The 17,762-nt window shown below is 33.7% G+C and overlaps 2 protein-coding genes across 2 annotated transcripts; both read left to right on the top strand.

Moving 5' to 3' along the window:
- The first annotated feature begins 1,134 nt into the window (after positions 1-1,134).
- On the top strand, positions 1,135-4,060 carry LOC121320264 (meiosis expressed gene 1 protein homolog). Its single transcript, XM_041258516.1, has 3 exons — positions 1,135-1,709; positions 2,096-2,265; positions 3,547-4,060. Exons 2-3 carry the CDS (start codon positions 2,113-2,115, stop codon positions 3,673-3,675), a joined length of 282 nt encoding a protein of 93 aa, XP_041114450.1. The 5' UTR covers positions 1,135-1,709; positions 2,096-2,112; the 3' UTR covers positions 3,676-4,060.
- Positions 4,061-6,697: 2,637 nt separating this feature from the next.
- Positions 6,698-17,368, top strand: LOC121319916 (transmembrane protein 243). Its single transcript, XM_041257874.1, has 6 exons — positions 6,698-7,527; positions 8,204-8,358; positions 12,583-12,857; positions 13,260-13,310; positions 14,982-15,086; positions 16,438-17,368. Exons 3-6 carry the CDS (start codon positions 12,780-12,782, stop codon positions 16,558-16,560), a joined length of 357 nt encoding a protein of 118 aa, XP_041113808.1. The 5' UTR covers positions 6,698-7,527; positions 8,204-8,358; positions 12,583-12,779; the 3' UTR covers positions 16,561-17,368.
- The last annotated feature ends 394 nt before the right edge of the window (positions 17,369-17,762 follow it).

The following is a 17,762-nucleotide window of genomic DNA, read 5'->3' as shown; positions in this document are numbered from 1 at the left end:
TAAAATTGTAAAGTAAGACTACGTGCAATGTTTAGTGCTTTAATAGCAACAAGAGTTCAACAAAGTAAATCAAATTCTACGCTACTTTCACAGAGTTTTCAATATTGCTTTTGTAAAAGTATTTTGTTAGTGCTTTAATAGCAACAAGAGTTCAACAAAGTAAATCAAATTCTACGCTACTTTCACAGAGTTTTCAATATTGCTTTTGTAAAAGTATTTTGTTAAAGAGGCTTCTGGCACATCAGTCACTCTCACAGACCTTTATTAGCGACGATATTATTTAAATCTTAACTTTATGACAGTGAGACAAAAAATAAGCTCTGGCATTTAAATTTTCTTTGTCAAATCGATCTAATGACCCTCAAATGAACTCATGTTTAATTTTACAAATCCAGAGACTGTTTGTATTTGACCATCCCTGCGTGCTGCTTCGAAAAACCACTTCAAATGTTTCCTCCCAAAACAACAAGAAAGACAAAAGAACAGAAAGTACTGCACAACTAGGATCAATGAGTAAGCGGAGAGGCCTCTAGTGGCCGGAGTTTTTATCTTCTATCTTATTTAATATAAATACACTGTTTATTCGCTTACTTTTTGAATGGTATTGCATTCCTAAATCTGTATTTCAGTTTCGGCAGTAACTAATTGTTATTGTTTTATTTATTTTTATAAATATTTATTAAACTCGGTAAATTAGGTACTAAATGAATAAATGTTTAGGCAGCTATTGAAATAGTGTATCCTGTCATAGTATATTTAACTATTTATATTAAAATATATTGTCTAATATTTGACTACAGCTAGTTAAGGGATTCGAAAATTGTGTAAAACTTAATCAGATACATTGCGGCTGTGGGTTCGTTAACTCTGGGCATGGTTTTGTTTGGCCACTTTAAAAAAAAAAAAAAAATCACAAAGACCATTTTTTTAAACACAGGGAATGTAACTAACCACTGATTTTGACGTTGTTGCATAACATAGATATTATATTAGCATGGGTACCAAGCCATTCTGGGGTGCTTGGTGATGAACAGGTAGATTATTTGGTAGTAAAATTTGTTATTGAGAAAGGAAGTGGATATGGTACTCCCTGTAGAAATAAATGCAATAACTAAAGAAAAAAAAAATTGAATTATGGCAAAATCAATGGGAGCACAATCACAAGAGAAGCTTTTATTACGATACACAGCCAAAGGTCAGGTTAGGGAGGAGTGAAACATCTAGAGGGGAACTGAATGGGGCGGAAGAAGCTGTAATGAGCATATTGAGAATCGGACGTACAGCATTGAGTCAGCATCAGCATAGGGAAACATGATGTAGATGAATTATGTGGAGAATGTCAAAGGTTAGAAACAGTACAACATTATATATTAGAATTAATAAAATAACATATTGAGGTTCAAACAACAAATTGAGGTATTAATAATACAGTTGAAGGCATTAGAGGTGGATTATTTATCAATAGACAGTATATTGAAGGAGGGATGTATCCAGACGAATATACTGTAGAAGGGCGTTAGAGGGCGCTCATCATTATTAGATGGCATGAGCCAACTTCGTCTAATCAGAAGAAGAAAAAAACGTTGTTGCATCAACAGTTGCTGGGAGACCATTGTACAACGCCGTCATAACAACCGTAAAAAGCTTTCTGATCGGGCAAAAATAATTTGGTGTGTTTCTTCAAACTGAACTGAAAACACAGTACCAATGTAAGTACCATCGTGCTCATGGTGTTATTAAAATGTAGTAATGTAACGTTTTGTTTTTAATAAAATTACTGGAAATATTACAATGGAGCAACTACTTACTGGAAATTATTTCGCTAAAAAGTAGACAACCATATTCGCACTTTACGTGGGATTTATCAGCCCCTAGTCTGAAGTGCAAGGACGGAATCTTAATAAATAAATAAATAAATAGAATGTTTATAACACGTACTTTGAGAACAACAGACAACGAAAAAAGCTAGATTTAAAAAATAAATAAAATAAAACTGTGTTAAAGATTAAGTGGTTTTAATATGTGACAGTTTATTTAAAAATATACATTTTATGTGGTAATCTTTTAAAAAAAACTTTTTTTCATTTTTTGTTAGCATCTTTTAGAAAAAAAATGTCTTTTGATGTCCAAGGTGATGCTGGTTCAAAACCAAAATCTGTAAACCGTGCAAAACAGTGGACTGGTGAGGTGGAAAATCTCTACAGATTTCAACAGGCTGGCTACAGAGATGAATTTGAATACAAACAAGTGAAGCAAGTTGATTTGGTAAAAATAAATAAATAATAATTTTGTATATTTGAATAAAAGTAATACTCATGATGTAATTGAAATAGAATATGATAAGTTAGTAATTTTTTGCTCATCAGTTTTTAATTTTAATTTTATTGTGTTGTATTTAGCTGTAAGAAACTGATAACATGCAGGAACGTTAAAAGGTTACTTTAGTTATTTTGACTTTTTCTACAGTAGGATAACTGCCATTTTGGGGTAAAAGCAGAGTTAATTTATCAAAGAGCAGGTATAAGTTGCATCTTTTCTTTTCTGTGCCTTTTTATGGGGTTTGTAATTTTGTCAAGTGGACCTGGGCTCAGCTGATCCAGTCATAATTTATCATCATTTATTTCAACATCTGTCTTTACCTATCTGCAAGACTGGGACATTCTACCTAGGATTGAACAGGCTTCCTCATAGCACTCAAATCATGTTACGAAGTAGCCTTTTAACTTGGCTGGACCCACCTACTCACTGGTAGCATTTTAGTCATGCAGATTCTTATAGATCTGTGCAGCCTAGCATTTGTCACAGCCAGCTGGATGAGGTCAAGCTGGCTGAACAGGGGTCAAGATGTACCTGCTGATCATAATAAACCTGCAGCCCAGATAGTGTCACCTTGACAGTGGAGGAGAACAACACTCAGGTTTGCTGTTTCTAATAAACTAGCGTACTTTGTTAAGTTTTCTTTGCAGCATGTATTATTACACATTTGTAAATTATTTATATAAATGTGATCTGGTATTAAATTAGTTTTGTAAGTATGTCTAACAAAACAAATATATTCTGCAAGATCTACATTATAAAGGTAACTCCCATAGGTATTTTACACAAATATAAAAAAAAAAGTGTTATTGGTTAATCATATCTACTGTATCTACTATATCTAATAAAATAGAAACATGTCTAAAACCTATTAAATAGCTAAATTGGGTATTCATCACAATTAGCAAGTGAAATAAACATAATTCATGTTTATTACGATAGCACACACAGACCAGTACAAGGGGCGTAGCAAAGTGTAGCACGATAGTCATTCTGTTCACTGTTGCAGGAGGCATCAGGCAGATTGCAGCCGGATGCCAACAATACACACATATTAAATATCTTAAATAATACAATATCTCCAGCTACATTATTCTGTTATCATAAAGAGAACAGAAAAACATGTATAATATTGTTATCTGTGCTGTATTTTAGCAGACATTATACAACACTCTTTTCAATTCATGTTGTGAGATTAGGTAAACCATATTATTTAATCTTTCTTCTCAGGTTGATCGTTGGCCAGAAACAGGATTTGTGAAGAAACTCCAACGGCGAGACAACACTTTCTACTACTACAACAGAAAAAGAGAATGTGAAGATAAAGAAGTCAATAAAGTGAAAATGTATGCTTACTAAATACAAAAGTCGACCTTTTTAAAAATATATTTAAAAGGTACCATGTTGTACAATTTGGGAAAATTAAATCTAATTTTAGAATGTTTTTTTTTTGTCAATATTATTTGGAAACAAAGCTGCCTCTTAGAAAAATGGAAGTGCTAGAAACACTCAGAACTATTTACACCCAAATACAAAAACACTGTGTTAAAATAAATATTGAAGTACATTATTTTGCTTTAATAAGCATTAGCAAATGAAATGCTTTATTTGTGAGATTAGGGAAATGATGAGTTTCTAACCTTAAAAACAATGCAGCTTATTATTTTAAGCAGTAATAGCTCTGAATATACTGTTTTATACAGGCAGGGTTGAATTATTTCAGTGCTACAGTGTTAGTGATATATATATAATATATATATATAAACGTTCCGTAATAAACGTTCCGTATGCAACGTTCTACTTTTGCAAGGCACTGTGTATATATATATATATATATATATATATATATATATATATATATATATATATACACAGTGCCTTGCAAAAGTATTCAGACCCCTGACCAATTCTCTCATATTACTGAATTACAAATGGTACATTGAAATTTCGTTCTGTTTGATATTTTATTTTTAAACACTTAAACTCAAAATCAATTATTGTAAGGTGACATTGGTATTATGTTGGGAAATATTTTTAAGAAAAATAAAAAAACTGAAATATCTTGCTTGCATAAGTATTCAACCCCCACACATTAATATTTGGTAGAGCCACCTTTCGCTGCAATAACAGCTTTAAGTCTTTTGGGGTAAGTATGTACCAGCTTTGCACACAGTGTCGGAGTGATTTTGGCCCATTCTTCTTGGCAGATTTGCTCCAGGTTGTTCAGGTTGGTTGGATGACTTTTGTGGACCGCAATTTTCAAACAGTGCCACAGATTCTCAATGGGATTGAGATCAGGACTTTGACTGGGTCACTGTAGGACACCTTTTTGTTCTTGAGCCACTCCAATGTTGCTTTGGCCTTGTGCTTGGGATCATTGTCCTGCTGAAAGGTGAATTTCCTCCCAAGCTTCAGTTTTTTAGCGGACTGAAGCAGATTCTCTTGCAGTATTTTCCTGTATTTTGCTCCATCCATTCTTCCTTCAATTGTAACAAGATGCCCAGTCCTTGCTGATGAGAAGCATCCCCACAGCATGATGCTGCCACCATAGCGTGGGCAGTGTTAGGTTTGCGCCACACATAGCGCTTTGAGTTTTGGCCAAAAAGCTCTATCTTGGTCTCATCTGACCACAAATCCTTTTCGCACATCACAGCTGGGTCACTTTTATGTTTTCTGGCAAACTAGACCCGCTTTCAGATGGTACTTTTTGAGTAATGGCTTCTTTCTTGCCACCCTCCAATACAATCCAGTGTTATGCAGAGCTCTTGATATGGTTGACTGGTGCACCATTACTCCACTCCCAGCCACTGAACTCTGTAGCTCCTTCAAAGTGATTGTTGGCCTCTGTGGCTTCTCTCACAAGTCTCCTCCTTGATGGAGTGCTGAGTTTTGAGGGACGGCCTTTTCTTGGCAGTGCCTGGGTGGTGTGATGCAGCTTCCACTTCCTGATTATTGATCCAACTGTGCTCACTGGGATATCCAAACACTTGGATATTATTTTGTACCCTTTCCCTAATCTATGCATTTGCATTACTTTATCTCTAACTTCTGTAGAATGCTCTTTGGTCTTCATTTTCCTTCAGATTCACAGCCTTACCAATGATCCTTAAGCAGTGGGGTTGTTATCCAGAAAATGTGACAGCAACTTTAATGGTTCACAGGTGGAGGCCAATGGTAAGGTAATTTCTTTCATCGGTGTAAACTGTGAGCTTCCACAGCACAGGGGTTGAATACTTATACAAGCAAGATATTTCAGTTTTTTTTTATATTTCCCAACATAAAACCAATGTCACCTTACAATAATTGATTCTGAGTTTCAGTGTTTGAAAATAAAATATCAAAAAGAACGAAATTTCAATGTACCATTTGTAATTTGGTAATATGAGAGAATTGGTCAGGAGTCTGAATACTAAGGGCTGTGATATATATTAGGGTCTGTATTTATTTATGACAGGGTGGCTGGGTGAATCACAGTGTTTCAAATTAAGCCATTTTCCTTAGCAGATGCAGTATTTATTCTCTAAATTGTCAATTGTGATTTCAAATACTTTTTCCCCCATACATTGTACTTTAGGTTAAGAGAATACTTTTCATTACAAGGTCATGGCGTGCTAAGTTTATTTAACTTATTTGTATCCTCTGTAAATTGTGTTTTGGTTTTATTGGCAATTGAAGGCTAATTAAAGACCCACAACTTAGCCCAGCAGATATGTACAGTGTGTACTTTTTTCATACAAGCATGAAATAAGGCTGTCCTAACCTAATTATGTATTCAAATTATGTGGTCACTGTATAATTTAGGGTATATGTAGCCACTGGTGTGAAAAGGTAATCTCAAGCATAAGTATCTTGTAGGCATATGCTGCACAGGTGCATCCTGTTGATAACTTTGTTAACAACTACAACAGCTCAATGTAATAACCTAACGGGGCATTTTCAGTGACCTAACATTGTATATCCCCCTTACTACACCTCCCTTTATAATAGCATTTGCCACAGTACATTTAGACAATAACTTAGCAGTTTTTCCGTGGTTATACTATGCATTTACCTTAGTTTGCCATGGTTTTTATTTTTTAATATGCTTCACCTTCCTGCACTTTACAGTTCTTATGTGCTTTCACTGATTCTTGCTTTTACTATGGTAAACTTTTAAAGGGTTCTTCAACACTTCTGTTACAGATATTGCAGACCCCTGCTGGTGAGATCTGCCAATACATGTAACACATAATCTCAAAGTGATAGATCTTTGTGCAATGGATACTTGCTGGGGAAAGATAGCTGTTCTCATTTGAGCCTGATGATAAAAGTTTTGCAACAATTGAAAAGAAAGGGAACAGTGAAAATCTTCTAGAAATCAAAAGAATGTATGAAAATGAAACTTAAGTTTTTGATACATGAACATGCTTTATGAATTGTAATGAATATTGCAATAAACTGTGAAAACATGAAGGAATGGTTGTTAGAAGAGTAGAGCAGATCAAACTACAAAATAGATCCTACTGCTAGCAAAAAAAGGATATAAGGATATTTATGCCTTATTTAAACCATAACTGCATTTCCCCTCAACTAAATACAATACTGTTCTATATAAGGGATATTCAATATGACTATTTATGAATTAGCTGTCAAACGCGGCAAAATAAAGTTGTTCTTACTGCATAATTCTAAAGAGTTTCTTAAAATATTTGGTTAGATTTCAGAAAATCCAACAAAAACAACAAAAAACAAAACAAAACAAAACAAAAAAACTACAACATACAATGTTAGTTTTATAGATTCACGCTGACTATTTTATATACAGTAATTATCGGTATTTCCATTTCTGGATGCTACCTCCGGCATCAGTCTCCCAAATATCGCAACATTGTTCAAGATTGATGCAAATAGAGGTGCAACATCATAGATCTAAGATCAAATTCCATTATTTATTATTTAAACACAGCAACGTTTCGGCAAAATGGCCTTAATCTTTCGTACACTGAATTGTTTGACGTCGCTAAATGGTACAAATCCTAGCTAAAAAAAAAAAAAGTATGACGACTATTCATTTTCTTTACGTGTTTTATGTCGACAAAAATAAAACCTTACGAACACCGGAGTGTTCTTTAAACGCACTTCCCTTTAATCTCGCAACTGACCTCATTTACTGCAGAGTTGTGAGATTTGCAGCAGCAGTGGATAAAAAACATAATTTGCTTTTGTTTTCTGGTAGGTTGACTTTTGTTGTATGTCGAATATATTTTTATATTGTGTGTTATCTCTATATTATATTGTCAATTTGCGAATAGCCCTATGGGTTTAGAATTTACGTTTGTGGCTACTGTCACATTGTTTACATAGTGGTAGGGATGGTGAAAATGAAACCACTGATGTGCCAAAATGTAGTCATTTTAAATGTGTGTATTATGTCTTTGGTACTATTCTTCCATTAAAGTAAATTTTAAATCGTGGGTTTCGAAGGCAATGTTGTATAATTTGCAAACATTAGTAGGCACTATCATAATCTGAACAATAGTTGCTTTAAAAAACAAAATAATATTTCGTGATTTACTACAAATTCTGTACATGGCATGTATATTTGATGTTTTGTTAGCATTAGTATTGGAAATGTTATCAACTCAAAATAATAATACTGTAAATTAATCCCCTCTCAATATGTGGCAGATTGGTTGGACTCGGTGACTGAGTGAGTAAGTCGCACTACGAAACACATTTTCTTTCTCCACGTAGAAAAAAAAAAAAAAAGTTTTGTTACTTGTATTCGTTGATGACAAACACTGTTAGAACAAAGATAACTACCTTTGTATACACATGGCAGCGGTGAATAAAATCTATTTGTAAAGGTCTACAATGATGTTATGTGTATTTATTTTACACTGTGCAGGAATCGGGGGTTTGGAACGTAAAGCGGCCAGTACCCGAAGAACTTGGAAGAGAAGGTCATTTGCAGTAATATTATTAATGCACAGTCGTGTGGTAGTCCTACACGTAATTTAACGACAGACCTCAGAGATAAGGCTTGTCTGGGTATATAATAAGGTAAGAAATAATAGAACATTTTAAACTATTGAGCTAATACCTTTGCTTGTTTTACTTACTGTGAATAGAAATTTACTAAGTAGCCGGATTAGCATTAAGTATCTCGCCAGGACAGCAAACGCTGGTGTTACCACTTATCCTCTTGTTGTAGTTAAGACAACGTAATCCAAAGGTAAATATTTAGGTCCTTGTTAACACATTAACTGTCTTTAAAAGCAAAGTTTATGAGTAAATAGATGCTTTCTTTGCTTAAAAATTATAGTACATAAGTTGGTAACTGGGCTGTTTATGTTTGTTTAACAGTAGCCTAAGTATACAAAGCCTTTTTTTGTATTCAGATACGCTTTAAATGCTGTAAACCGTAATAAAATATAGGCTGTATATTCCTTTTTAACAACTTCAAGTCATCGCTGAAATAACATTTGGACAGTTTTTCATCATGTATGGTTTAAACCACAGGAGTGCAGCGAAAGGCAGATTCTGTTCATTTTCTAGAGTAGGGCCGATTGTGTAATTAACATCATCGTACAATGCAGGTGTTTTTGACGATCTCCTGAGAGGAAGTGGGTATAAACATGTGATGTTGTGGGGGTGTATAAATATAAATAGGGCAATTTAAATGAAACACTTTTTTTTTCTCTATTTATTTTTGGTAATACCCAGTAGCCACTTCCCTGGTTAGAATTTTTTATTTTTTTTTACATAGGGAATGTGTACTGCTTCTGACATGAGCTGTATCTGGGATTTCATAATAAGAGAAGCAGGTAGCATGCATGGCTATATTTGAGCTTTTTCATTTGCACATACATGCAGTAAGTGAGTTCTTTCTACGAGAAGACATTTCAGAAACAGACAACTTTGTATTATTGATCTCTTAATGAAATCTATAACATATAACCGGGAAAATGTACTGCAAATGTGAAAGCACTCAAATAACTCGCGTTTGTAAAAATGCCAGGAAGTAAATGTGGGACTAACAATACTTCTAATGATGTGCACTCAGGGCCCAAATCTAGAAGTGGATTTTACCACATTGTTTCTACTTTCTTATTGATGGATGTAAATAACGCCCAGGGCTGGGTTGCCCCAGCTATGCGTAAGTTCTTACTTAGCTTAGTTATAGCGTAAGTCTTTACTAACTTTAGTTTTACACATTTGGTTTTACACATTTGCCTAGAGACAGGTTGGTTATGTATGTAACACTGACTAATATCTCTGGTATGTTTGTCAGAAGTTCTATACCAATACATAATGCAGAATATATCTGTAGACGTCTATTCAGACGTGTTAGACTGCACTGCTATGGATACGGACTGTAGGCATTACCCCTGACCACCATCCTTGGCATGAATGGTAGGAGTGACAGGATAGATAGTTAAAGTGAGGAGAGTGAGAGAAAAGAGAATGAAAACAAAGAAATAGCAAATAACCACTTAATGTGTATTTGTTCCCAATACTCTTCCTTTGCATGTATGTATTTTATTGTTCAAATAAATATGGGCTCAAGACTTTAAAACACCCACCTTGTCAGACTCCATTCATCCTGGAACCCAGCAACACTACAATCTCTCTCCTCTCTCTCTCTCTCTCTCATATATATATATATATATATATATATATATATATATATATATATATATATATATATATATATATATATGGCTTCTGTTTTTTTTGTTTTTTATTAATTGTATTTTTCTGTGCTTATTTTTTAGCTATTTTCTAGTTTTATGTAAATCGTTTTTTGGGGGGGGCTTTTTTGATACACTGTATAAAATTAGTGTTTTCCATTACTTTTCAAAATGCTTGAGCATTTTTTTTCTCACAAAATATGTATAATAGTAACTCGACAGTACTTGCACACTTAAATTGTACCTTCTTTCCTTTGCTGTCTTCCACAATGAAGTCCCTATGGTCACGGGCACATTCTGCTGAGGCTTTTGGGTGGAGGTATTTTTGCACATTTCACCCCAAGTGTATTTTAAATCACCTGTATTTTAACTGTAATACAGCTTTAAATCCTGCTAACGAGCCTTAATCCTGATTGTAATCTCGTTTTAAGTCTCACAAGCGGAGTCTCCAATGGAAATATAGGAATGTGCTGTCACTCAGTAGTTGGGGCGGGTTTACAGTATTCAGAACGAATCAATGATAGATGCAAGTCAGGAAAGCGGGACATTGCCCAACAGCACTGGGAAATGTATTTATTGTTATTTTTGTAGTAGTAGGTGTATTTCAATAGGAAAAGGGTAAAGTCATTGTGAATTGATTAACCATTTCCACAGTTTTTCCGGTGTTTATTGGCTATCCGCCAATTTCAGTTGTTTTTTATCGGGTTTTATCGGTTAAAACCGAAAATCAGAAGCCCTATATAATATATGTATAGCAGCCCCATTTATTATACATGACTGTAATCTACACAAACCATCTTGCATTAAAATATTACACATTTACACAATTGTGCTGTTTTTAATATTTACAGAAAAACTAAAATAATCTACATAAGAATTAAGAAAAGGTTAGCCTCATCGCTTAATCGGGTGAATATAGACTAACTGTCACCCTTAACCTAACCTTAACCTTAGAAAAAGGTGTTCACTTCAGAATTCGGCCAAAACAAGCCTTGGCGAAAGTGCAGAAGACGAATCGCCAGACCACTTGATTATATTCGGACAACAAGGAGGGGAAACTGATTTCCATTGGGGCACTGAATTCTACATAACACCTGTATCCTGACTCAAAATGCACTGATTTAAATTTAATAATTGTAATAAATGAATCTTTAATATAAAACATTCCCAACTAAATCAAATGTGTATTGTCGGTACCTTTAATCGGTCGCCATTAGTGCTAATAACAGTTGAAAGCCAGGCACTGTGACTAGTCAGTTGTACGTTCAAGTTTATTACGTTAGAGTTGTTTTGATCAGCAGCATTTGCTCTATCATCCTAAGTGCTGATTGGTTACTGTAAAGGGGGCACGTAATCGACTTGGAGTCTCTGCTCTTAGTAACAAACTAGCTAAGTTCTGCCTTAAGTATGCGTGGTGCAACTGAAAATAGGATAGAATTTAGTTATCAATTAACTAGTAACTACTAAGCACACAGTGAAGGCTTTAGATGTTAATTTACGGACAAACTTACGCATAGCTGGTGCAACCCAGCCCTGGTGTCTGTGACTACAATCATTTAATTAAAAGTTTAAGTGGCGCATACTTTACAAATAGGTCTTTACAGTATAGAAGGAGTTTTTTTCTGTATTATTGACAATTCAGTTTACAACATTGCTGAAGTGTATTGATCTTTCTTCCACTGTAGTCTTAGTATTTTCTTTTAACCAATGTGAACGGAGGGACCTGGTACTGTATTGTTTTCTGTGCTGCAGTTCACTTGCTCACATGGTTCTAGGTCATTCTGAAAAAGTAGCTGTTAAGTGGCTAATTGTTTCCTTGCTGAGTCATATAATATGTGGCCATTTTTAACTTGCAGTGAGATGGATGCCCTGTTTAATTTAACAGATCAAAAAAGCAACACGTTTCCATTTAATACAGTACACCCTAGCTATAATGAACTGTGGGGTCCAAGCCTTTAGTTCGTTATGTTGAGGGGTTCATTACAGCAAAAGGACAATCAGAGTGAATGATACACTGTTGGAGTAAGTTAATGAGATGAGATTGTGAACAAAAGTAGAATTACATATACCTGTTCTTCTCATGTATGGAGTGTTCTGCCTTTGCTTTATCCTATTCGTTGAAGAATTAAAACACAGTACAAAGAAAGAAAAGGCACAAATCCCTGAATTGAAGCTGAACTTTTATTCAAAATCAGTCTCATATGAATCGTTTCAAAGTGCACCAAATCTTAAACCAACATCCAACATGTGATATATGCCTGCGTTACTGCTTCTTTCAAACGATCAATATAGTTCACTGCAGAAGTGGCATCCCATGCTTACAGACCGGGATGTTGACAGTGTGTGTAGGGTGTTTTATAGCGATGGTATCCCGTATTACCGTAGACTTAATGGATATTCTCACATTATTATCATACAGTATCTCCCACACCTCATGTGACACACTGTACCTGGAATGGTTACTGCTTTTATCTTTAATCTTGTAAGAATAGTTTCTTGTTAAATGCCTTAAATATACCTTGGAGCATATGTAAATTATGTATTATTCCACTTTTCAGATTCAAAGTTTAACGCAATGTTTATTTGTCCACAGAAAACATCTGTCTGCAAGAAAAATGTGCGGAAGATAAGAGCTTCAAGGTTCCGACAGAAGTTTTAAGCTTTCTTGCAGAGAAATGCTGTTTACTTGAACGAAAGTTCACATCAAATATGTGCTGTAGGCATCCACACATGGGATTGTGTTTGTTGTGAGAGCCTCTTATACAGGGCTTGCACAGCAATAGGCCTGCAATGGAGGATTTTACAACCAGAACTTATGGAACCAGTGGATTGGACAATAGACCTTTATTTGGAGAAACCTCTGCTAGGGTATGTTTCACTTATTAGTTTAGCTTATCTGATTAGGAGTGGAACAGGTCTTGTGTGCGTTATTCTAGATGCAGAATTCAAAAACCATGTCAAAATGAAATACCACCCTTTTATTCTCAGTGCACAAAACTAAAAACACTTGTAGTTAAACTAAAGCAGACAAGCCTGATATCTGTTGGCAAATTGTAGTAACAGTAGAAGTTATAATTGCATGCATTTTGTAAGGCCAATAAACACAAGAAGACTTGGGTTGTAATTGAGGGACACGGCACATCTGAGGCGTGGGTTGTGTCTCTTGAATTGAATGAGGTAAAGGGTTTTTACAAAATGAATTCAAACATGGACTTCTGTTATGTTAGAAAAACACCTGTTGGAAATCTGATTTAATTATTTCTGTTCCAGGATCGAATAATCAACTTAGTTGTTGGTGGCCTCACTTCTTTGTTAGTTCTAGTAAGTATTGTGTGTGGTTTCACACACCATATAATGTATTTTTTTGTTATATAGTTAGCAAACTGAGAGTATATAGAATAGCTATATATTAATATATAATATATATATAACTGTGTGGGTGTGTGTACATATATATATATATATAGATATATCATATATATATATATAATGTTATATATATTTAACAGCCACCAAAAAAAAATTTTGTCGACTTCTTTTAAAAGATTTTAAAAACTTTTTGTAACATTTTTGAAAACACATGTGTAAAAAATTTTGCGATATAATATTATATATATATATATATATATATATATATATATATATATATATGGCTATATATATATATATATATATATATCGCCCCTCGCTATACTGCAGATTCAGATATATCATCAGATATATCATGGGCCTGGAGTCGGCTTCCCATTTTTACAGTCTAACTGCGCATTCCTTAGCTGCAATATACAGAGGCACTTAGAATTACTGTTCGTTTTATTTCGTACTGCACATCACAAACAAAAATATACAAAACAAATAAAAACAAAGCATTAATATCATATACGCATGCTTTGCACAATAACACAAAGCAAATTAAATATCTACTTGCTGGAGCGGTTTTTATTTTAGCCAGTGAGGTGTTCACGTGTGGCAGCTGCAATGCACTAGCAAAAGTCACAAGGCAGTGACATCAGCCCACTATCAACAAGCCTCCTATGTTGGGAATAGATTCTTTAAATGCAGCGGGTTTGTGCATTTGAGAAAGGAGAGGAATACTCATGAAATTAATTGGAGACTTAAGTTGATGAGAAGCAATTACCCTCCACAGTACAAATTAAAACAGTGTGTTGCTTTTTGTACGAAAAATGAGAAAAAGTGGGTTGCATAGAGGATTTGTACTGGACCCTGATGCCCCCGATAAAACGAGGGAGTGATTGTACAGTATTTGTTAGCCTGTTTGTTTTTCTATGGGTCTCACCCTATATAGCAGATTTATATTGGAACCCGACACCTGCAATATATCGAGTGTATGTATGTGTGTGTGTTGTTTTGCTGTGGACTATTATATGTCACTATAGTACATTAATACATACACACACTAATAATACTTATATATATAATATATATATAATATATAATATATATATATAAACATAAGCCATCAATTTAAAAATATTTCTGGAACATTTATTATTGAAATATTTGATGCTTAGTCTTTTTTTTTTTTAAATGCTTTTTACACACAGGATTGATCCATATAGTTGGTGATTTTGCAAAATAACATAGAAATTAATAGAGGGTGTCCAAACAAGGTTTTGGGATACCACAATTTGTATTCTCGTTGGCATTTGATTACGACATCGGGCCAAAATCAGTACTTATAATGAATCGATACTTAGGGTGTCAGAGCTATGCTGCAGTATAACTTTGTTTAGCATTAATCTAACTTATGCTTTTCTATTTTATATTAATGAAATTTTGAGATTTCATTTATTGTCTGTCCTGCAGCATTTTTTCCACATGCATTCCAGACATCTGTTTCAAAGTTTTCTCCTGATCCCTAACGCTTTATTCTGTTGCCAAGACTATCTCATTATATATAAGACTATCTCACTCTTTTTGTGATGTCATAATATTCTTATCTTTTCCCCTGTTATTATTTATTTTATACAGGTAACAATTATTAGTGCTTTTGTCTTCCCTAACTTACCTCCGAAACCTGTGAATGCATTCTTCGCTGTTTGTATCATTATGAGTTGCATCTCAGTTGTTATACTTGTAAGTATATGGGGATATGGATAAAACACATCTTGTATTTTAATTACTTAACTTAACATATTTGTAATGTCCACTATTTTAATAATCGTATAACTGTTGGTGTATTGTCACTTAACTAAGTGGCATTAGATTCTACCTATCATGATATACATCAGGGCTTCCCAACCCTAGTCCTTTTCATTCCAACTGAGCTCTTAATTACTTTACTAGACCCTTAACTGAACTAATAATTTGCTTAATTCCTGGGAAAAAAAATATTATCCTGGGATATTAATACTTGAAGCTTAACCACTAATTGCTTATTCTTATAACCTTTTCTATAATGTTTTCTGCTTAACATCAAAAGCTAACAGAGTTGCCAGTTACTAAAATGCTTTCTAACTAAAAATTGAAAGCATTGTCAAAGGGTTTTAAAGTTCAGTTTAACAATAAAAAGGTCTAATTAGTTTGCACTTCTTAGTCCAGTACTTGGGCCTGCATTTCCAGTTAAGATTATTTTTAAATTAATCCCCATAGTTTTATATATGGTATATATGTATATCCCAATATATATAATATATATATATCGTATATATATACTATATATATATATATATATATATAATATATATATACATAATATCTATATAGATTATGCATAATATTTCGTACTGCACAATCACAAACAATATACAAAACAAATACAAACAAATAGCATTTATATCATAGACGCATACTTTGCTATATACTATATATATATATATAAATATATATATATACGATATATATATATATATATATATATAGAAATATTTATATATCAAATTTTCAAAGTCTGATTTTAGTCAAACTCCCAGTCTCTGTGGTTGACTGAAGTGTACATAGGAGCTTAACATCAGTGTTCTGAGATGGTGGAATAAACTATTTGTATTTATCTATTTTTATGTTGTATACTACATAATTGATATACCCACATTTTCTTGTCTGTTAGGTGTTTTACTTAACTGTGTTTTATTTTTAAATTTAAGTTGTTCTCTTTCCTGAACTGAGTACTTTGTTTAATGTGTAACTGGCTACAGATATAAAGTTTAGCGTTCAGAAGATAACTTTATAGGAAGATGTTTTAAGATCAGCATACTAATCCATCACACTCATCCTTAATATCTAGATGGTCAGTTTTGTTGACTTGAATCATAGGTGTTGCGTCATTCTTTCAAGTAGAAATGTATCCTTGCACGTTTCACTTGCAGCCTCACTTTAGCTTTAATGTTAAGTGTGTACTTGTAGAAACCCAGTGTAAACCCAAACCCTTCTGTCAGTGAAATTCCCTGGCAACTTTTTCAGTATCTTTTTTTTCTCCCATTCTTTACAGATTGTTTGGTATCGTCAAGGAGATCTGGAGCCTAAATTCCGAAATCTAATTTACTATATTTTATTTTCAATTGTCCTGCTGTGTATATGTGCCAATTTATACTTCCATGATGTGGGGAAATGACTGACAGCACTATGTCTTATAGCTAATGCACTGAAGAAATAAACACAAGGGCCTGAAGGAGGTCAACAGGAACATACCTTATACAAGCAAAGAAGGCTATAGAAGAATAGTTTCCTGATATCAAAAATGATTTGACATTTAATTTAAGTTGATGTGGGAAAGGATGACCTTTTTAAAATGCCTATACCAATTAAAGTATATAACTGTTATAGTAAACTTGAAAAGGTTAATTACGTAAGTGGTAACATATGCTTTAATTGCTTATTATTTACAAAGGAAAAAAAAATGGACTCATTTGTCATAGGTATTGTTTTTCCAGCATGTAGCAGAGTTGTAATACAGTTTTGGGTAGAAGGAAGCATCTGATCCAAATAATTAAAACTTGGACACTTGCTTTGAAATGATGCTTATGCTTTATCTACCTTGCAAGCCAGCAAAGATACCTCTGCTTTTGGTCATGACCATGCTGTATACTCTTATTTCTGATTTTTAATTACATTGTGATTCTGCATTAATAATAGGCCAACGCTATTCTGCTTGCATCAGAAATAATTTTTTGTGATATACATGTAAACAAGAAGATTTGTTCAAAGTTTAACGAAAGGCATGAACCACAAAAAAAATTAAAAAAAATAAATATGCAAGTGTACATTCCAACCTTGCCAGTGTTTTTAAGGTGGTGTATTCTTTTTTGCATTTTTGGAAATAAAACTTCACATTCCTTTTATTATAAATTTCATAAATATGCTTTGAAAATGTGAATTACAAGTCTTGGATTTGTTTAGTTGAAATAAATGTTTTGAAATCATTGCACTCTGCACCAATTGTTAAGAGTTAGATCTGGTTTATGAGCCAAAATAGCAATGAAGCTGTGAAAAACAAAAATCACAATTTAAATTAGTACTCGCAGAACTAAATAGTATTGAAATATTATCGGTGTACATGTCTATCCACAGCAATGTAAGCCAAATTGCTTCAAACAAGTCAAGTGCTAGTATAGTGCATTTATGTAGAGAGATTGCGATTAGTCCACTAAGATGGTTATCAATAAATATTTCATTTTAGGCCATCACTTGTAGGCAAAATCCCTGTCCTAGACCTTTGTTTTTTCTAACATGTTCACTAAATTCCAGGTTGCAACAATTGTTTAAAGACAAATTTTAGAATTGCATTAAAACTACCATACAGTATAAAAAGGGAGG

This window comes from Polyodon spathula, chromosome 8 (assembly GCF_017654505.1).
Source record: "Polyodon spathula isolate WHYD16114869_AA chromosome 8, ASM1765450v1, whole genome shotgun sequence".
NCBI lineage: Eukaryota > Metazoa > Chordata > Actinopteri > Acipenseriformes > Polyodontidae > Polyodon > Polyodon spathula.
This window is presented reverse-complemented; position numbering and strand designations above follow the sequence as displayed.